The following is a 23,038-nucleotide window of genomic DNA, read 5'->3' on the forward strand; positions in this document are numbered from 1 at the left end:
GTTCAAGTGTAATGAATTTTTTATCATAGCGTAATTATTCATGTTCATATAAGCCCATTTCCGCCTCAAAATAGGTAATTGCCACTTTTTATCTCACATAAAGTTGAAATTCTGAGAAACTTGTAATTGCGAGTTATAAAGTCATAGAATTTGCAATTCTGACTTCTTAACATGCAATTGGAAGTTAAGAATTACGAGAAAAGAAATCAGAATTGCGAGACACAATCTAGAATTTGCAAGTTTTTATCTTGCAATTGTGATGCGAGTTTAAAAAAGTCAGAACTGAGTTTGTATCATGCAATTCTGAGAAAAAGTCAGAATTGCGAGATGTAAACTCGCAAATGCGAGAAATAAAGTCACAATTGCGAGTTTATATCCCACTGTTCTGACTTTATAACTCATAATTGTTTATATCCGAAAATGTAATTGTGAAAAAAATCAGAATTGCGAGATGTTTTTTTTACTTCAGTGACAGAAACGGGCTTCTGTATGTTCGTCCATTGTATTTTGACTAAAGTGGCAAATCTATTTGGCTGACTTTATTGACACATTTATCAATTTAAATATGTCAAAAAAAAAAAAAAAAAATTAATTAAAGAGAAATACAACCGGTGCAAACTGTCCTTGTGAAATCCTTAGCTAAAATATCAAGACTTTCAGGTAATATTAATATTAGATGAATTTAAATGTATAATTTACATATATGTGTTTTGGAGACTATTTTAAGATGCTGACTTACAATAGCTTGAAAACAATGTACGACAGATTCTGACTAGCATAATTCCATGGAATTTTGTTTTGTTGTTTGTACTGTTGTACAGTAAATTGTAATATTAGCATAAATATATTACATATATGCTGTGGATATTGCTGATTCATCTAATTATCCCACTAAAATGGGTCAGTGTTCAGCTATCATAGCTACAGTGGAGTAATCCCCAATAAACTATAATTACATTATTTGAAGCATGAGTATAAAGTATTATTTTCTCAAGATTTTTTAATTAAAATAGTTCAGATATCACCATGCTGTCTATTTTAATCAACTTTTTGTCAATAATTCCACTTATAAAATAAACACTTAAAGCACTCATCTCTTTTAAAATATTTAAATCCATAAAAACACCTCAAAGCAAAAACACAGAGTAAAAGCAGTTTCAGTATGTAGATTTATAATTGCAATTGAAATACTTCTCATTTGGTAGACTGCTGTGTGTTGTTAACTCATACCTTTATCAAGTACAGGTCCAAATATTGCTAGATTGTCCTTGATAGTGGTGCAGTTCCACCTGCGGCCTCGGAACTGGTGCTGGCACTCCTGGATTCCCAGTTTGACTCCCTCTGCTACACTGGGCATGATCTCAATGTAATTGCGGCAGAAGCGCAGTTGTTTTGGCACCAGACCAGGTATGGAGCCACACAGGATGGGTTGGGAGCCTAGGGATGAGTACTGCTGCCCAAGGGCCAGGGACCTGAAACACAAGTGTGAAAATTAAAGCCAACTCTGGGCACACCTGAGATCTGAGTCTTCTGATGGAGGACGGCTGTTCAGAGCAATGACGTAGTCTAATCTTTTACTTAATGTGTATTTTTGTCATGATTATTATGGTTTGTATAGTTTACATGTTTACTTTAGTATTAGATGTAGATTGGATGTTAGTGTTAAAAGTCAGTTATTATAGTTATTATATTCTTCTCCTTTATGACCATTTTTATCCACTTTAAGATTTTTTGTATGCGTGTGTAAGAATATTTATGTCTTATGCTGATCTGGTTTTTAACCCAGATCTTTTTTAGTGTGTCATTAGATATTTGGCTGTTTGCAAGTGTATGCATGTGTGTGGTTGTGTGCAGTAGCTGAGCTGACAGCAGATTCCTCCCAGATTTACTTCTTTTCCAAACAGTGAGTAACTCAACAGTTTCATGAACATTTCATGGAAACATTCCCAATCTATTAGTTATTCCAGAAACGATACTTTCACACTGGTAATTAATTTTATTGCCTTCTTTCTCTGTTCTAAATGTGAATTGAGAAATCACACAGTTTTAATGACGTCCTTGTTTTGACATGCTATATTAATACAGTAGGTGTAACACTTACTCTGCTTTAGCTTTCATTGCTGTTAATTGTTTTTTTAAATGTGTGTGTATGTGTGTGTGTGTTATTGTCTCTTCCATAACATATGCAGAACACACACGCTCTGTCTGGAGCTGTAATAAGTCAAATATTCAGTGTTATAAATCCTGTGAATGTTTGGAAAAGATTCAGTTGTACAGCAGAGGAATCTATTAGCAGTTCTGTCCTCATTTTCTCACAGACGACGCTATAAAACATATCTGTATGAACCTCTGAACCCCGTGACATTTAATCTGTAAATGTTGCAATCTGTAAAAATCATTAAAAGAAATTATAAAGCAAAAGTTCAGACTTTAAATTGTGATCAGATGAGCCAATAAAAAAAGACATTGGAAAATGCAAGTAAGTGCAAACTTCTGACATTCTATATTAATGCAGCAAGCTGCTATATTGCCAGGCAACTAAAAAGCATACAGTTTGGATAATAAATTATATTATTTTGCAGAAAAATTGAACAAATTCAAATCATCTTTTATTGCCATACCTGTCATTTAAGTCACAATAAAACAGAAGTAATGACAGATCTTTTCTTCCATATTGTGAAACCAACAGTTTTGACTGGATGGAGGCAGATCTGAATGTGAGTTTGCAGTCTGTTGTATGAAATGTGCGGATTTTAGTAGTTTTCCAGTCACATTAATTCAAGATTTGGTGATAGATAGATTTTTTGTCTAAATGGTTCCATAAAGAACCTTTAACATCTGAAGAACCTTTCTGTTTCACAAAAGATTCTTTGTGGTGAAAGAAGGTTCTTCAGATTACAAAAAGGTAAGAAAGAGATGGTTCTTTAAAGAACCTTTGACTAAATGGTTCTTTGTGGAACCAAAAATTGTTTTTCTATGGCATCGCTGTGAAGAACCTTTTAAAGCACCTTAATTTTTAAGAGTGTAGATGTAAAAAATGAAACATTCATAGAAGAATTGTTTACAATAAGATCAATAAAATGCATTTAGAATTTTCTTTCATACTGACTTTAAGGGGGTTTCAAGACATCTCTTAAAGCAGTTTACTATTAGAAGAAAATTTCCTGATAATTTACTCACCCTCTTGTCATCCAAGATGTTCATGTCTTTCTTTCTTCAGTCAAAGAGAAATTAAGGTTTTTGAGGAAAGCATTCCAGGATTTTTCTCCAAGTAGTGGACTTCAATGGTGGCCAACAGATTGAAGGTCCAAAATGCAGTTTCAATGTAGATTCAAAGGGCTCTACACGATCACAGCCGAGAAACAGAATAGTCTTATGTAGCGAATTGTCAATTGTGACAGACAGATCGTTAACGGCTGGTCTATGTGGTAATATAGGCATCGGGCAGGACATCCAAATGCTCGCCTATCATTCATCGACCTCAAATATGGCTTTTCATCTGAAATATGTAAGTAGTAGCAACTTTACATGGCCGCTTAATCTAATGTTAACCTAGAAAAATGTGCGCTATTGAAATTAATCTGAATAGTAACACGCTTACCGCATGACAGATTGGGGCACCATTGCAGTCACTTGCTCTTAAAATACTCTATAAACTCTATATACTCTAATATATTTTTGCTCATACAGACAAAAGTAATACACCTTTCGAATCTGTGAAGACTTTACATTTATTTGTGTGCACTCAGAATAACAACTAAACATTGCGCTTTTGTAAAATAATGAAAGCAAACAATGCATTTTCTGCCGTCCTGGCCTCTGTGAACTTGTGCACGAAACTTCCAAACTCTGTGTATAGTTGTCTTACAAACATAAAAAATATAGGCTTATGTATAGAGAGTGAAATGTCTACATTTAAATGAACCAATTCAAATAGAACACAAATATTCTCAGATTATGTAATCCGAATGAAACATGTAGGCACATCTACTACTGTGGAGACGATCTCTTAAGCCAAAAACAAAGAAAGCACTAGTTTATCAATAAATTATTAAAACGTTAATGCAGTCTCCTTGCTGTTTTTCCCTGAAAAACAGCATGCACTTGAGCACTTTTTTAGGCTACGTAGGCAATGTGCGACTAATAGTTGACTAATACTTAAAATTAACTACTAGTCGAACAGAAAAATCTTTAGTCGAGGGCATCCCTACTTTTTAGCCACAAATGCTCATCTTGCAGTAGCTCAACCCCAGGCATTACGTAATCACGCACACGTGACACAGGCAGAAGTACCGACATAGTGTTTACAAAGCGAATCGTGTAGAGCCCTTTGAAGCCGCATTGAAACTGCAATTTGAAGCTTCAACCTGTTGGCCACAATTGAAGTTCACTACATAGAGAAAAATCCTGGAACGTTTTCTGTAAAAACCTTGATTTCTTTGTGACTGAGGAAAGTAAAACATGAACATCTTGGATGACATGGGGGTAAGTAAATTAGCAAATTTTCATTCTGGAAGTGACTTTCTCCTTTAAGAGCATCTATGAAAAAGGGAATTTTTAATAAAAAATGTTGTATTTTCTTTCAGAACCTGTGAATTTAGGCAGCTCTCTTGAGTATGCAAAGACAGTACTCCATGCTTTTATGATGAGATATGCTGCCTGACAGCACTGGCATAGATGCTGTCTTGTGGGCCAGAGGTTTATCTGGTTCCCCCTTCGGGCCAGCGGAGGATCACACCTACTAGAGATCAGCCGCTCACGATGACCTCAGGCCCCCTGCGGGGTGCAACCCTATCACAGCGCCAATCTCTCTGACAGATGAGTGTACTACTGCACCCCTCACACACAAAAGCCCTAGCATTGAAGTCAGAAGAGAAAAATCCCCCTCAGAGGCTTCTCGGCTTCTCTTTTGCTCTCTTCCCTCGCTCCAGTCACACATTCTCTCTGTTTGATGTTGTGTGAAACCGTGAACACAGAACTGGGAGATGTTAACGGGCTGCCAGGTGAGTCTTTGTATCAGAGGAGCCGAGAGTCTTATGTTGAGATTACTTGTGTATTTGATGCCTTTGATGCATCATATGGGTGCGTCACCGCACGGTCAACTTAGTCAGGGAGTTGACGTCATAACGCTGATGTTTGTGTCTGTTTGCAGGTGAAAGTGGTTGCAGTCAAACAGCTGCACAGGTAAACATTACATGTCTCTCTATTACATAATATGTAATTATATACTACATTCTGTGTAGCTAAATTGTCAAGGGATAGTTTACTCCAAAATGAAAATTCCGTCATTAATTACTCACTCATGTTGTTCCAACCACGTAAGACCTTCGTTCATCTTCGGAACACAAATGAAGATATTTTTGATGAAATCCAAAACTTTCTGACCCTGAATAGACAGAAACACAACTGACACGTTCAAGGCCCGAAACGTTCATAGATAAAATAGTCCATGTGACATCAGTGGTTTAACAGTAATGAAGCACAAATAAAACAAAAATAATGACTTTATTTAACAATGTCTACTCTTCCGAGTCAGTCTTCCGAGAAAAGTATTCTTGTAGCTTTATAAAAGTAAAGTTGAACCACTGTTTTAATGATGTCCTTACTACATTTTTGGCCCTTGAGGTTGCGATGCTGTCTATGGAGGGTCAGAAAGCTCGTCTTATCAAATTTGTGTACCGGAGATGAATGAAGGTCTTATGGGTTTGGAATGACATGAGGGAGAGTAATTAGTGACTATTTTTATTTTTGGGTGAACTAACCCTTTAAATCAGTGGTTCTCAATGTTTGTCTCGAAGGCCCCCCAATGTCCACAGCACCATACAGTATTTGAAGGCCCTGCATATTTCCTCCAGTATTTTAGTTGTAATTATAATAGCACTGTTTGCACTGCCAGAAACTCAGAGTGTTGAAATATTGAAGTAATTAAAAATGATTCAAGATTCCAAATCAGCTTTTTTTTTTTTAATGAATTATTTTTTTTCCCCAACAGTAGCTATTGAGAGGGGAGAAAGGACCTGGGCCTCATTTGTGAAACATATGTAGAGTCAGATTTGATCCTAAATTCAATGGATTTCATGTCAAAAATGAGGAACAAATTGTGTACAAACTGTGCTCATCTGTGACCCTGGACCACAAAACCTTAAGTAACATAGGTATATTTGTAGCAATGGCCTTTTAATGCCAATCAGTTTTTTTAATGCCAAAAATCATTAGGATATTAAGTAAAGATCATGTTCCGTGAAGATATTTTGTAAATTTTCTACCGTGAATATATCAAAATGTAATTTCTGATTAGTAATATGCATTGCTAAGAGCTCCTTTTGGACAACTTTAAAGGTGATTTTCTCAATATTTAGATTTTTTTCACCCTCAGATTTGAGTTTTTCAAATAGTTGTATCTCGGACAAATATTGTCCTAACCAAACAAAGCATACATCAATGGAAATTGATTAAATTATACATCATAAAAAAATGAAATCATATACATACACATTGATTGCATGTGAATTTAAGGTGAACCGCAATGCATTTAGGAAAAGTTTTTGTACATATGAATTTTTTAAAAGTAGGAACGTTTCAGAAATTCTTGTACGTCCACATTTAGGATCATTAGGTAAATTTAAGCCCAAGATTTAATTTTTTTTAAATTAAATCTTATTTTCTTGTTTTGATTTTAATGAAATGTTAATTGTTATACATTTATTATAACAAGTAATTTTAAGCCCTGTGGACCCCAGTAGACCCCTGGCATAATTCACCCAGAAAGGAACATTTTGTCATTGTTTACTCACCCTAATGTCATTCCAGACAGTTATGATTTTGGTTAATCTCTGGGACACAGAAGATATTTTGAAGAACTGTTTTTGTCCACATAATGAAAGTCAAGTCAACATTAGGACCCCATCGACTTTCGTTGTAAAAAAAACAGCATTTGTGTCCCACTAACAAAGATAAATGATGACAGAATTTTGTCTGGGTGAACTTTCACTTAAAGGAAGAGCAGTGAAACTAACGCCTGTTTTTCTTTGCCCTTTATTTATTACCATAATTCAATCCAAGGAGCCATGGTTACAGTATGACATTTTTATAACGTGCCATTCATTTATTTTTCCTATCAGTTTGGATTATTATTTTCGAAGCATCTGACAGAAACCCCGGCCCCTTATGTAGGAACTTACTGGAAGCGAGGCCTGTTTTTCTGCTATGTTTGCTGAGTGAGTAAGTGGCATAATTACACATCTGCTTGCAGCATAACTGTCCATTAATCTCTCACCCATGTGGATGATTAGTGTGTTGGTGTGTGTGCATGTTGTGCTGAATTATGGATCAGCCTTTCTCTGCCCTCCACAGTGTCTGTGTATGAGGTGGAGGCTCCTAATTAGATATGGATGTTTCTGATAAAGTTAATTACTAAACCGCATGCTTTGATACAGACCCGAGCGTGCCTTCATCGCACGCTTCGCGTCCTCAGTGATCTGTGGTTGTGATCTGCATCATTGACTCTGAAGTGGTTGAGAAGAGGAACGCGTCATTGTGGGGGGATTGCGAACAGATACGCACCAAAACCGTTTCGAGGAAAGTAGGGTGCGGCGACACGACCGAGTGGGGAATACAAACATTGAGTTGATGTGAGTTGCTAATTTGTCTGCTGGAATCTGCTACTGCGAGGAGACACAGTGAAGCTTTAGGGTCTAGCAGGTGCTTGTCTGAGCAGGTTTAGGGCCACCTCTAGCCTTCAGGTGTTATCGCTCACTTTCCGTGCTGCTGGGTGGGTGGTGACTGCAGTGCAAGATGAAAATAATGACGCAAGCATTAATGAGCCATTGCAAACCACAGCTACAAGGATTATGAAGTGAGGGAATTCCTCTCTACACAAAACAGAAATGTTATTTTGCCATTGGCTATAGATTAAAGGAATACCCACCTTAACATTAAGTCTCTTGAAAATCTCTTTTCAGTATAATGAAAGTGAGCAAGCACTGGCCAAAATAGCATAATAAAATTGTTTTTAAAATATTCACATATTAACACATTGTAAAAAACAAAAACAAAAGAAGTATGTAAAATAAAGCCTGATGTACTGAAGAAATACATTTTCTCTATTAATTTTTCACAGGTTCCCAGAAAATCACCAGTATGTTTTTCTTACAGTGCATTTGCACACCAAATGTGATCCTGGACCACAAATAGCAATAGCCAACAGTACATTGTATGGGTCAAAATGCAAAATTTTTCTTTAATGTCAAAAATCATTAGGATATTAAATAAAGATCATGGTCCATGAAGATGTTTTGTACTACTATAAATATAGCAAAACGTAATTTTTAACTAGTAATATGCACTGTTAAGAACTTCATTTGGACAACTTTACAGCTGATGTTTTTCAATATTTAGATTTTTTTGCACCCTCAGATTCTAGATTTTCAAATAGTTGTGTCTTGGCCAAATATTGTCTTGACCTAACAAACCATACATCAATGGAAAGCTTTTTTATTGTTATGATTCAGCTTTCCTTATGACTGGTTTTGTGGTCCAGGGTCACAAATGTGGTTGTGAAAGCTCAAATTTGCTTGTTCTTGAAATTCAAGAACAAACCTCATTGGTTCTTTGCGTCAGGCAAATACGTTTAAGCTTACATTTACCATATTTGATTTGCTGTATGTATGTGCGTTGATCACGGTTTATGTGTGCATGAAAGCCTAAATTAAATCTGTTTATAATGAATGAGAAAAGGGTTTGTCAAGCTCCAAAATGGCCCAAAAAGAACAATAAACGTTTTAGAAGCCCTAAACGTTTGCTATATTAAAACATTTTAGAAGCCCTACAAGAGTTTTGTGTGAAAAAATAATTTCAATTTAAATAATTATTATTTCAATCTTTCATTCTAGCTTATCTTGACATATTCATAAGCGAAGCAGAGATACCTAATTCATAAATAACCTTTCTTTATGGATTGAATCTTCTTTATTAATTTATAAGTTGATCCAGTTCACAAAGCTGGTCTAAATTAATCGTTCATAAATCCGACTGATTAAGAACTCATGATGTAATATAGTGACAGATTTGCAGAAGTCTTCTGAAGATTTATATAGAACATTAACAGGGTTGGAAATTAACTAAGGCTTGTGGCAAAAATGCCAGCAAAATGATCAAAGTTGCCTCAGGAATTCAAGACAAAGAGGCCAAAAATGCCCCTGCATAATTAGGCAAAGTATTGCGGCTGTTATGATTAAAATAAAATGTGAAAATGAATGAACGGTGTCAATTCACGGAATTAGATTTGGATTAACTCACACTGCATCAGACTGCTTTTATGTGCTGTTTTATGTGCTGTTTTGTGCTTATAACCAATCAGATGCTTTCTGTTGAACTTAGGAATGCATTGGCCAATCAGAGGTGCTTAGATTAGTCAGCGCTGAAAACCCTGGAGCTGTTGTTGGGTGCGTAAAACCTCAGTTTCCCTCATCATAAACAACACAGTGCAGATATGATGTAAATAAAAGATTCATTTCATTTCAGCGCTGATAGCCTAGCGGGCAGCGTGACAACATAAAGCGCCGTTGCGCTACGGACGTCCCAAGTTTGAATCCTCAAAGACTTTTCCCGATCACGCCCCCATCTCTCTCTCCCACTTTGTTTCCTGTCTACTCTTCACTGTCCTATCAGAATAAAGGCAAAAAAAAAATAAAATAAACAGCCAAAAAATATGAAAAATAATGCCACAATATGACATGCCCAAAACGAAACAAAAACATTTTATATTGTTTTCTATATCGATATTAATAATCATTATTACAATATAACCAGCAATAATCTACAATAATAATTTTTGCGATAATATTGCAGCTTTATGAGCTCCTGTTTTTCACATGTATAATTTAGATACAAAAAAACAAACAGTCTTTTGTTATTGACAGCTGTTAAAATATTGATTAAAATAATTGAGTATTTGACATTAAAGACATTATAGTATTCCAGCGGGCAAATATTGCCCCTTAATGGAAAAAAGTAAATTTCTGACCCTGCGCATGAATCATACACTGTAAAAAATAAACACAATTTGCTGAGTCAGCTTAACATAATTTGTCACCCTGCTGCCTTAAAATTTTAAGTTCAGTCAACTAAAATAAGTTTATTCAACTTGAAATATTAAGTTGTACTAAGTAACAACTTAGTTATTTGTGTTTGCTAAACTTAACAGATGGGTAAGTAACCCCGTTGCCTTAAAATTTCAAGTTGATTCAACTCAAATATCTAAGTTGTCACTTAGTATAATTTAACATTTCAAGTTGAATAAACTTTTTTTTTTTGAGTTGACTGAACTTAAAATTTTAAGGCAGCTAGGTTACAAATTATTTTAAGTTGACTCAACAAATTGTTTTTTACAGTGTATGAGCGAGTTTTAAAATTCTATGAGTTGTGTTGTTGTGTTCCCATTCGTGGGTGCGTTTCCCAAAAACACTGTTACCTAACTATGGTCATAAGTTCCATTGGACTCTATTGGTGATGATGGAACTTGTGACCATTGTTGCTTTTGGGAAGCGCGCACCATTACAGTCGTATGTAATTTTTTTTTCTGTTTCACAGAATTTCTCCTTATCTGTTTCACATACAGAGCAGAGCCCTATATGTTTGAAATGACATGGGTGAGTAAATGCTAACATCATTTTCATTTTTGCATTAAACCATCCCTATAAGCTACCTTTTTCCTCACCCTCACAATAAAACAACCTTAGACAAAGCATATTTTAATGTCATTCTCCAACTGTTTCAGCTCTCATGCATTCTCCCAAAAAAGTGGGAGACGAGGCACCTGTCTATGACCACACTGCTGAGTGTTCTGTTTTTGTCCAGAGGCAGAAGAAATAAGAAACTCTTTGAACTTGTGAGTTTGTGACATCCGACCCCTGGAGCTCTTGAGGTTGATGCCTTGTTAAAGCTGTGTTTGAGTTCATTACAAGGCCACAGCTTTGGCCTGCTACCCCAGGCCCCAGACAGGTCAGGGAACATTCACCACACATTCCTGGCCAGCTTTTGCTTTATTTGAAAGCTGCTTGGAGATACACAGAGGTGCGCGTTAAATCAGAGATCTTAACATTTAGGCCGTTCTTTCAAATATAAAGCTCTATCAAGTACTCTCATGTCTCATCACACTTTAGCGCTTAGTGCACTCCCATAATGCATCCATGCCTGTCTGAGCAGCATGCGCTCCATCAAGACTGACATCTCTGCAAAGAGATTAAAGTCGAGGCTTATTCAAATCCCAAATGTTGGTCGAGATCGACAGCATGCATAAAGATCTTTGTACTGTTAGGTACCCCTCAACTCATACTTGACATATTAAGAGATTTTGGAAAATAACACACCTTTTTGTGTCAAATGTATGGAAAGCATGTGTGCCTTGGGCTGCATGACCGAGTAAAGGTTCAGAGAGAGAGAGAAACCCGTGGAGAAAAGGATTAGAGAGAGAATCACCTTGTCATAATCAATTCCTCTATTGAATGATGGAACATCTGTGCAATTTACCAAACGCCTCCAATTTAAATGTCAGGTCTACAGTTGATTAATTTACAATTTCCCACTAGGCAATACAGTATAGTCTCCCTTTCAGAACCTTGTGGTACATTACAGTATTTATGGAAAGTATCACTTGAATTTTCAAAATCATATTTGGAATGTTATCAAATATTCCAAGTTGTATCCATTTCAGTTTAATTATATGCTGCTTTAATTTTGGTCACTTGCCTTATTATGACTTGAGCTTATTTTCCACTAACTTTAGGAGAGAGAGCAAGAGAGGATTGTTAGCCTGAGGATGGGGCTTTTCCTCAGTCATTCTGTCAGAACAGGAACACAAGCTCCGTCAACAATTCAGGTTTTTTCCCGCCACACTTTTGACTGGCATTTCAACCGCTCTGGGCTTATCAGATAAAAAAAAAGTCAGAATCTTTGAAAAATGTTCAAACCTGTTTCTCTCTCAGCTCCTTTTTTCCTCGTGACACCCCATGTACCCTTGCTAGTACACTAGAGTATTCATATTATAATCAGCAACGCATTGCTGCAAATGTGTCATTGATTAGTGCATCGTGGGTGTCTGTTTTCTGTGAATTTTTCGTGGGAGGCGCGCACACACTGATTTAACGAACAAAATAGCTGTAGTTCCAAACTATGTTGTTGATTTCAATGAGAGAAATGGTTTTCAGCACATTTTGTTGGCAGAATCAAATGCAGGATGCAAATGCTAGCTAGCTAGCTTAGGTAGCATACTGAGAGGACAACAGGTAGTAGTTGCAAGCATGTGAAAGTCATTTGAAACCAGACAGTAGATCTAGGCAAGCAGTTTTAGTGCTGACATTTATGGATACATTTAGTTCCTCTTTAGCTAAAAGTTTGCTTCTTAGATATGTTTTTCATTCATGTTATTAAAGCTAATGTTGTTTGTCATGTAAAGTTTGATGAGTATTTTTATTCCTCTCATAGTTCCCTAAAGGCGGTTAGGACAAAAACTCCAGAATATCTTATATATACACTACCAGTCAAAAGTATTTGAACAGTAAGATTTTTAATGTTTTTAAGGAATTCTCTTCTGCTCACCAAACCTACATTCATTTGATCCATAGTACAGCAATAACAGTACAATTTGGAAATATTTTTACTATTTAAAATAACTTAAAAATATATTTGAATATATTTTAAAATGTAATTTATTCCTGTGATCAAAGCTACATTTTCAGCATCATTGCTCCAGTCCTTAGTGTCTCATGATCCTTCAGAAATCATTCTAATATGCTGATTTGCCATTCAATAAACATTAATATTATTATTACTATTATTATTATCAATATTAAAACAGTTGAGTACATTTTGTCAGGATTCTTTGACAAATAGAACGATCCAAGGATCAGCATTTATCTGAAATAAAAAGCTTTTGTGACATTATACACTATACCACTCAAGAGCTCGAAGACAGTATAATTATTTTTAAATTTAGAAATTATAGAAATTAATACTTTTATTTCGCAAGCATTCTTTAAATAAAAAAAATGACATTGTTACAAAAGATTTCTATTTCAGATCAATGCTGTTCCTCTGAACTTTCTATTCATCAAAGAAACCTGAAAACTTTTTACTATTTCTACTGTTTTCAACATAATAATAATAATACATTTTTTTTGAGCAGCAAATCAGAATATAAGAATGATTTCTGAAGGATCATGTTGTAATGCTAAATGATGTTAAAAATTCAGCTTTGAAATCACAGGAATAAATTACATTTTAAAACATATTTAAATAGAGAACAGCTATTTTAAATAGTAAAAATATTTCAGACTTTTACTGTTTTTGCTGTACTTTGGATCAAATATATGCAGGAATGAAAAATCTTACTGTTCAAAAACTTTTGACTGGTAGTGTATATATATATAAAACATACTCTATTTTAGCATTACATAGATTTATTAGTTAAGCCTTTATTATTTAGGACTGTTGATCATTTTTTCTATTTTTACTGCCAAAGTACAGTTTAAAGAGGAATATAATTTGGGAAAGCTGCTTGCATTATTATTTTGTGTGTGTAATAAAATATATCACACTCTGATCGCTCTGAAAATCAATCTTAAGCTGGTGTTATGAAACATAATAGCTGGTTTCTTACTGGCCATTCAGCTAGACTTCCTGAAGCCAGTTACATCAGCTAGTAGCTAGTTAATGACAAGCCTAAACCAGATACCACATACCAAAAATACAACTACCATACTTGATTTTCCAGCAGGGCAATGAGTTTATTTTTGGTGCTACTATTATTGCAAGGCTCCAAGTGATGTGAGGACAGTACGATGAGCTCTGTTGTCATTAGCTCTCTGCTAGACTTAAATCCTGAAACTGCTGGCCTGGTGCTATAGTACGGAAACTACTGTGACGTTACGGCTCTGTGGCTCTGTCTGCGGGAGCTGCTGCCTGTCACTGTTCAACTAGCGGAGCTGTCAAAGAGCTTCGACTCCACCGGCAGTCTCTACGTAAGTGTCCTGACACTTTTGATTAAAGTTGTGCTGTATTACACAACTCTCTAAAACCCTTCTGAGAGAACTGAGATGGACGTAAAAGTTTGGTTTTCAACAGAGCCAAGACGGTTTTTCCAATTCCATTCGGAAGCCTGACCAAACATTAGCCAAATGTCAAAATGTGGTAACTACAGACCAGGCAGTGTACACTGTACTTTATAGCTATTACAGTGTTTAAAAATAATTAATATTTTCTGACTTCTCTTCTAAATCTTCAAAGATTTACCTTTAATGAGAGAACTGCGCTCGGTAAACTAATCCTTCTTTTCAATTGGATTTTTTCAGTGAATCTGTTGATCCAATTCACAAGACTGGTCTGAATGATTCAGGTTTCAGAAATTCTTTCGTTTCACGGAAAAAGAAAAGTAATTTGGAACAATATAAGGGTAAGTAAATGATAACAGAATTTTCATTTTTGGGTGAACTGTCTTTTTAAATAAACCTTCTACTTTTTCTCTTTCTTACAGATACACACAAGCCATCTCTGTCTCATCCACTGTCACTATTTAAAGTGTGTGTGTGACAGGATGATTTCAGAGATAACCTCAGGTTGTCTGGATTATCCAGAGAGCACAGGTGTAGACCGTACCCATTCATCATCGGACCCTGAATGAGGGTAACTGTGCATTTTCTTCTTAATCCAGTTTATTTAATAAGGCAGCTTTGTGCATGAGTGTCAGTCAGAGAAAATACTGGCATATTAAACCTTCCTTTGTGTCCTAACAAGCAAATAATCAGTCGCCAAACTGCAACGTGACAAAATCTGAGGCCATCAAAAGTTAGTGCTTAGCACTTAAAGGGATAATTCACCCAAAAATGAAAATTCTGTCATTAATTACTTGCCTTTGTATCGTATCTCGTTTGACATTTGTTCATCTTCAGAACACAAATTAAGATATTTTTGCTGAAATCCGAGAGCTTTCTGGCCCTCCATAGACCAGAAAGATAGAAAGAACATTGTTAAGATTAGGGCTGCAACAATTCCTTGATTTTATTTGAGTATTTGATTGTAAAAAAAAAAAATCCTTGACTGCATTTTTGTCCGTGTCCAGTAATCAGCAAAATACCAGAATTGATGCATTCAACATATTAAACCCATTTAAAATCAGTGTTGGGGAAAGTGACTTTTAAAAGTAATGCATTACAATTTTGCGTTACTCCCTGAAATAGTAACTAATTACGTTACTTAGTTTCTTTCTATGGAAAGTAATGCGTTACGTTACTTTTGCATTACTTTTTAAATCTGGGCAGGGCTTGCTTCTTTGTTTTTAATTTAAAACAATTCTAATGTAAAAGCCCTTTTACACCAAAAGTGAAATGAATTCACCTCAGGCTGAAAGAAAAGTACATTTATTTTTTTAAGTATGGTTAAATTGCATCAGCGAAGGTCAGCAGCAAAGACACTGGTTAATAAAATGTGATTAAATACGTAAAGGATATTTGTTTTATTTAACATTTAATTATTGCAGGGTTGCATCATATTCTGAGTTTTCATTTTACTGTTTTTATTCATTTTGAGGAATACTGAATCTGTTTTTGTGAGTGAGGTGAATTAAGGCATGTTCACATTTAGTCCAGAATACAGTAACATCAGGTTTACTCCCAATTTCCCGACAGGAGACTTGTCCGTCAATAAATGGGGGAAAGAAAGTAACTGGCGTTACTTATTTGAAAAAGTAACTCAGATATTTTCTTAGAAATTCAAAAGTAATGCGTTACTTTACTAGTTAAAAAAAGTAATATTACGTAACTCACGTTACTTGTAATGCATCACCCACAACACTGTTTAAAATCATGATAAAGCATAATGCTATTAAGATTTCACAAACTACGATTCAGTTAAATAAATACGCGATTCAGCTTTAATATATGCGCTTTAATTATTTACATGCTTGTAGGTTATATACGTGCATCTCAGAACGGCTCAGTTCATAGTAAATGCTGCTACACACACTGTTTTCATTTGCATGTTTGGAGAATCTCAAACTCCATGTCTGCATGTTGTTGTGAGTTTGGGTTTATTATAATGTTCATCTGGGAACGAAACGTACACTATTTCATCAGATTTGTAAACTAAATTATTTAAAAACCTAAGCCAACTCATGAGAATACATCAATATCTTTCTCAATGTTCTGTTCTGTTTATCGCAATTTCAAAATAAAAGTTTAAAGCCTCACTCTGATTTTACATGTTTTGATGTCCACATATTTAAGAAACTACAGTGGCTGTAGCTTTTCTATCATAAAGAAATAGCCAAATAGTAAAGATTAAGTGGACATTTGACCTAAATGTTGTTTAGTCAGTATTAAACACGGATTAGATTGTGCAGTAAAGTGTAAAAACAATCGTCAGGCCGTTCGCGCCCTCTGCAGGGATTTGTTATAATGCGTAATGTACTTTAGCTCTATTGTTTATAATACTTTATCTATTTTAACAGTAGTTTTGTTTAATAAAACCATACGATTACTTGCTTTTGATACTTTATTTGAACTAATTATTATTTCCTCATTGCTATTATATATGTATTTTAAGTCATTTTAAAGGCTGTTGTTCACTTAGATCTATTTTTATTCCTTCAAAAATATTAATTATAATTATCAAATTAATCAATCTTCATAATAATCAACAACTCGATTACCAAAATAATCGTTAGTGACAGCCTTAGTTAAGATAGTCCATGTGACATCAGTGGTTTAACCTTATTTTTATGAAGCTACTTTATCAAACAATCTCTTCTCTTCCGTGTCAGTCTTCGACGCACTTTTACAAGAGTACCACGATGCGTGCGACTCTCGTGAACAAAAATATCTTAATTTGTGTTCCGAAGACGAATGACGGTCTTGCATGACATGAAGGTGCATAATTAATGACAGAATTTTAATTTTTGGATGAACTATTTCTTTAACCCTTTAACTGTCACTCCCATTTTTGAACACAGACAAAAAAATGCACTATCCAGACTTAAAGTTGTATAATTCGTGAATGAAAACATTTTGTAATATGATTTTAATGTGTATTTTCCATGGTAATGCAATTTTAAAATGGCTTTCAAAGGAAGAATTTTGAGATTTTAAGTTTTGAGGTGCTATATTATTTCTTGTCATTTCTAAAACGTGAAAGGGAAAAGGGCAACGAAGAAAGTCTTTTGTGACAAAGGTCAGAACTCATGTTATGATGTAGATTTTTTTTAAGTTGCACTCTTGACATATATTAATCTATTACTTTTCCTACATAATTTGTAACACAAAAATATGGTAAAATATCTATTTAGGAGTCTTAGACCTTTCCAACAATGTATAGTTTTGTCCTGATTAGATTAGGATTCATTTGTAATATGGTGAAGTAAACTTCCACAGAGACAGTTAAAGGGTTAATATACAGTTATGTGGAGAAGAATTTTGGACCAATGACATTTCATGGTAGGCGGAGCCTAAATAGTTTAGATGGCTTTTATTACTTTTTTTCTATTTTGGTGTACACCATAAAGACTATTTTTTAAAAGCTGTAAGTAAAAAAGATGATTGGAACGTATTTAAAAGTTTATTTGCTTCAAAATTTCACCTTTAATTCAATGTGTTACTTGCCATTTCTTTGTAATTATTTACGAAATGTACTAGCAAAGTGTAAATTGTTTTAAAGCAACCACTAATTTTCTTCCCCCCCCAGTGTCATCCCACACAAATGCTGTGCAACTGATTGGTTTTTCTACCGATACTAAACCAATACATTGAAAACTAATACTCTTCTGACCAGGCTATCTGTTTCACCCTCCTTTTCCTAAGTGGCCCCCATTATCCCTGAACATCCTTGATCTTTTCACACTGAATTGCAGCTGGTGGATTTTCTTGCGCTATCATTAAAGCAGTGACACCGGCTGACATGCAGGGGGGGGGTTTGGTATGAAGGGTGTATAATGACATTCCTCTCTCGCAGAGATGAGTCAAGTCCCATTGAAGCCAGCAGGAGACCAGAGCAGGTCAGAATGCTTACCGGCCTCCCGATGCTGTTTCCTTCATGCCTATTCTCTCAAAAAAAGAGTTTTCCGAATTTTAATTAATTCAGAATTAGAGTTTCATGTTAAGTGTTTGTGCATGTTTCCGTCTGAAAAGACCCTTTCCTTTTGAGAACATAAGAATAAAAGCCTCTATATCCTAGCCACATTGTTTTGTGATAATAAAAAGAGCAGCTTAAAGTCCATATTATGTCTTAAAAATGTACATTTAACTACCAGTTTAGCTTGTTTCTTTTTAAACTAAACTATAAAACATATTTTTAAATGGTGGACTGTGCACAGAATGCCAAAAATGATTGATTTCTCAGCCAATATTTATTTAGAATTTCATATTAATTTAATTTCAGTAACTATTAACAATATTTAATAGTATATATGGTTTTAAGTGGTTCGTTTCCACTGTTTTGACAGGTACTCCAGATAGTAAAAGCTACTGAAAAGTGTTTCCAGGTCAAGTCGTGACTTGATCATTCGAGGTCAGGCCTCTTCTGAGCTGTTGTGTTGTAACCGAGCTGAAGTTTTGATAGATAACAGATGAACGGCGGTGGAAACAGCCAGCTGGATCCGAACGGATGGTGGCTTTGCGGTGCTGTTGTGGGAAGAAGCCACAAATACCTTGTTCCTTTCTGTCTGGTATTCGGAGTGGCTGCTGATAGTGTCTCAGCTTGCTCGTCATCTGTAATGCATGTGAAATTGAACAAAGCTAGACAGGCTGATTGCTTTCAAAAGCTCTCGCTACTTAAGACCGAGCTTAATTAGTTCATCTCGAGAGGATAAAGTCAGATATTAGCGGCCTGGTAAGCTGTTGAAACAGATTAGGGAAGAAATCGGCCTGATTATTGCAACACTGTTCATCATAGATTTAAAGTCCATTCAGATGTGAAGGGATTAAAAGGAGAGGATCAACCAGGATAAATGAAATTCTCAATAAAAGACACAAATACATTAGATTTAGTAATTTAAAATGACTAAAAACACACATTTATTACTGTTTATGTTATCTATTTAGTTTCTAATATAACCTTTTTTATTTTTTAATGCAAGATTCAGTCACATTATTATACAAATAGTTACATTATAGATTATTATTTAAATTATTATATATATTTTTTAATTTGAAGTGAGTGCAGACATGAAAACCAATTTGTTTCATCACAAAAATTCATTAAATGGACATTTTAAATCTGTCGTCATTACATTTTGTTATATAGAAGCAGTAGTTTTGAAAGTTTTGGTTTATTTAAATCCCTCAGTGGAGATATTTGTGACCCTTGACCACAAACCAGTCATAAGTTGCATGGGTATATTTGTAGAAATAGCCAAAAAAAAACATTGTATGGGTCAAAATTATCGATTTTTCTTTTATGGCAAAAATCATTAGAATATTAAGTAAAGATCATGTTCCATGAACATATTTTGTAAATTTCCTACCATAAATATATCAAAACTTAATTTTTGATTGGTAATACACGTAATACACGAACTTAATTTGGACAACTTTAAAGGTGATTTTTTTGCACCCTAACATTTTCAAATAGTTGTATCTCAAACCATACATCAATGGAAATCTCAGTTTTAAAAAAATTGACCCTTATGACTGGTTTTGTGGTCCAGGGTCACATTTCACCTGCTACATACATGTTATTTTCTATTAATCTGTTTCTTTTCTTTTTTAGGATCGCAGGTTCACCGATGCCTTTCAGACTCCTTCAGGTAGAAGATGAGAAATGATGACGCATCGAACCATTTACCTGCAGCCATGTATGTTTTCGTATCACTTTCTTTCTCACGCTCTCGTTTTCTCTCCCCTCTACTTAAAATTTTACCAACTCTAATAGGATATGCATTGTCAGTGGGTGAATATTACACCGTTGTCAGAAAAAACAGCTGCGGGTCAATGACTCGAGACTCCTTTGCTCTTTGTCAGTTCACTAAATGTCAACCTACGACTAAAGCCACGCAAATAATAACGCCTCAGCCCCGTGGCCTTTGTGTGTGTAAGTCTATGAGTGCGACTGCATGTTTGGCAACTCTCGCTTCATAAACGAAACCAGAAGATGCTGGTGGTTTGGAACGAGAGTGCAGCGGGGACCACATGCTAACTGGGACTACTAAAGCACATTAGTTCTGACAAGTATTGTATCATGAGCCAGGGGGGCTTTTGTCGTACGCCTACACAAATATTTTTGCAAAAAGACTCATGTTACAAGAGAACCCTGTGAGGTCAGTGGCATTTTGAGGATGGGGTAATTAGTGGAACTATGACATATCAGCACCAGTCGGAGGTAAATATGATCTTTGCAGAATGGAGCGAAATCTAATGAACATAAGTGCTTTAACAGTAGTCAAATCGGAATAACAGAATTCAAAATGGGAAAACTTACTTATATTACATTTATTTGTTATGTTGTTCAGTATTTTAATAGATTTTAGTAATATTCCAGAATTAAAATAATTATTTAATTGTTTAATGTTTGCTTAACATGTTTTAATTTTTATTATCTTAACTGTTTTGATTTCAAATGAATAAACTAAAAAAGTATCATTGTTAAAGCAATTCTTTAGCGGCTAATTTCAGTACACTTTGCATGCTGAAAGTTGGTTATCTGGAGAATGTAGCAAATCAAAATATTTTAAATCACAAATACATATTGACTTTAGAGCAAAATAAATGTTGAAAGCAACATCAGGTTTATGGTGTAATGATACTTAGGGTTAAACCCCAATGAATTTATTGAGACCCAAGCCAAGGGACATCCGCACTAATGCCCCAATTAACACTCCCAACACGGCTGGAGTGCTGAGGCTATTAGCGAAGACAACAATATACCCCATCCAGCAGGCTGCTGGCTGACACCTTAACCTAACCTTATCTCTGACAAACACGCTGCATCTATTTCCCAACACTCGGAGCCTCAAAAACAGCCTCGTTTGAACACTGACAATAAGTGGAGCCGGGTGAAACGCGGCAGCGAGGAAAAAGACAGGCTAGCCTTTTCCGTCCCTCCAGTGGCTGAGGTTAAGATTCTTTGGACTGAGCCGAGAAGCTTTTTTCCACGCAGTCAACTGAAAGTGTTCTGTATTTACTGCCCTCTGAAAAATGATCAATGACCACCATTCTCCCCCAGTGCTATTGGAGAAAGTGATGCAGAAAGTGGGGATCGTTGCTACTCACCACCAGATGGGATAGCCTCCAAGCACCCGAGAGCTGGACAACCACATGCACATGAGATATCCAACCAGGTACAAATCCATGAGGTATGTCTTGTGTGGATGGAAATTGTCTATTGATCAATACATAGAATTCCTAGAGAGGGGCTGAAAATTAAGTCCCAGCAGATGGATGCTTGAGAGAATGATTAGCAGTTTTGGGGTTTAAATGAAAAATGAAATCAAAAATAAAATTCTCCAGGGTTTGCTGCTTCTTTGAGTTGGGTGAGGAAAGTGTGTGTGTCCCAGTAGTTAGGAGAGTAAGTGTCTCTTTCACACACTCGCACACACGCTCCTACTCGTCCTCTGATTCCCTCCCTCTCACTGAGGTTCTTCCCTAAGGTACATATCTTTTTCTCTCCCCACTTTTTTCCCCTTAGGATCATCAGGGCCAATATTAGAGAGAGAGAGAGAGAGAGAGAGAGAGAGAGAGAGAGAGAGAGAGGGGAAAAAAACGACAAGCGAGGTTTGGAGATGTCAGCTGGCAAGCCAATCACAGAGCATGGCCTTAGGTTACGCAAAAAAAAAAAAAAATTATTATTCCTGCCCATCTGTCAATCATGCACCACCCCCTGGTAATGTAGCAAAGAAAGAAAGAGAGGGAGAGAAAGAAAGAGAGAGAGAGAGGAGGCTGGGAGGGAATAAGAATGAAAGGGTGTCAGCACTGAGTTTCGGAGAGGTAGATTTGTCTTATTAAGATCTACATTGTCTGTATTAACATCAAGGAAACCCAGCTGTTCCAGAGTCGCGGCCTGCTGACGGCATCGGGGAACGCCATGCCCCGAACGAATTGTTCCGGATGCTTGTGCGTGCACATGCATTCACACGTTGCGAAGAATTTCGTCTTGGAGAATTTTGATGGCCGCGTCCTCCCCTTGTGACGATGGGACACAAAGGGAACACAATAAAAAGCCGTAAAAGGTGGTGTGGCAGGGCCAGGCATGCAGTGTTCTGTGCCCCAGTGGCCCAAAGGCAGCACATTTTTACATAAACACTATTGTCATTCGGATGGGATGAGGGCAGACGCCACTGAGAAAGAGACACAGCACTAAAAGATGACAATGCATATATAGCCTGTCTTACACTCTTAAAAATAAAGGTTCTTTATTGGCTCAGTGATTCTGTGAAGAACCTTGAACATCCATGGAAACTTGCAGAAAAGGTTCTGTAGATTTTTTAAATGTTCTTCAAATTGGTTCTTTTAAGAACTGTCCTCTGAAAGGTTCTTTGGGGAACCAAAAATGGTTATTCTATGGCGTCACTGCAAAAAAAAAAAACCCATTTGGAGCCTTTTTTAAGAGTGTAGGCTGACCTAAAACACAGAGACGGAGGTGAACTGGCAGTGGTTTCAGGTATAAATACTGGAGACATGGGAAAAATTGCATGTGTGGATTTCCACTCAAAACACCATCGAACAACAAAATTTGAATTGAAGAATTACAATGCAAATGTAACAAGGTAGAATTAAATTCAGATTTTAACTGTTAAGGATGACTTGAAAATAGTTTCTATGAAAGTTTTGAAAAGTTTTAAAAGCTTGATGGTCTATAGAACTTAAACAGACAGATATATTGTGGCCAATTCATTTCAAATTCCAGTTCATAATCCCAAAAAAAAAGTTTTCACATAAGTGCCCACCTCTTTTCCTTCCAGGAATGCTTAATTTGTGTTATTGTCCAGTATTCTCTTGCTTGGCTGTGGTTGGATAAAACTCTCTCTTCGAATCCAGCGATGAAGGACAGACGGCTGTGT

At 35.9% G+C, this 23,038-nt stretch overlaps 1 protein-coding gene and 1 long non-coding RNA gene across 2 annotated transcripts in view; one reads left to right on the forward strand and one right to left on the reverse strand.

The window, feature by feature from the left end:
- The window catches only part of wnt3 (wingless-type MMTV integration site family, member 3), a 37,288-nt gene extending 15,645 nt beyond the window's left edge, over positions 1 to 21,643 (reverse strand). Inside the window, exons 1-2 of the mRNA XM_051123616.1 lie at positions 21,252 to 21,643; positions 1,231 to 1,472 (exon numbers count right to left, since the gene is read on the reverse strand). Coding sequence (XP_050979573.1) covers positions 1,231 to 1,472; positions 21,252 to 21,331 — 322 coding nt within the window. The 5' untranslated portion in view covers positions 21,332 to 21,643. The remainder of the gene's footprint in view (positions 1 to 1,230; positions 1,473 to 21,251) is intronic.
- Positions 4,943 to 7,191, forward strand: LOC127173698 (uncharacterized). Its single transcript, XR_007828791.1, has 3 exons — positions 4,943 to 5,003; positions 5,153 to 5,184; positions 7,122 to 7,191. It is a non-coding gene; the product is annotated as an uncharacterized LOC127173698 (long non-coding RNA).
- Positions 21,644 to 23,038: the final 1,395 nt, after the last annotated feature.

Source organism: Labeo rohita, chromosome 12, assembly GCF_022985175.1.
Source record: "Labeo rohita strain BAU-BD-2019 chromosome 12, IGBB_LRoh.1.0, whole genome shotgun sequence".
Lineage (NCBI taxonomy): Eukaryota > Metazoa > Chordata > Actinopteri > Cypriniformes > Cyprinidae > Labeo > Labeo rohita.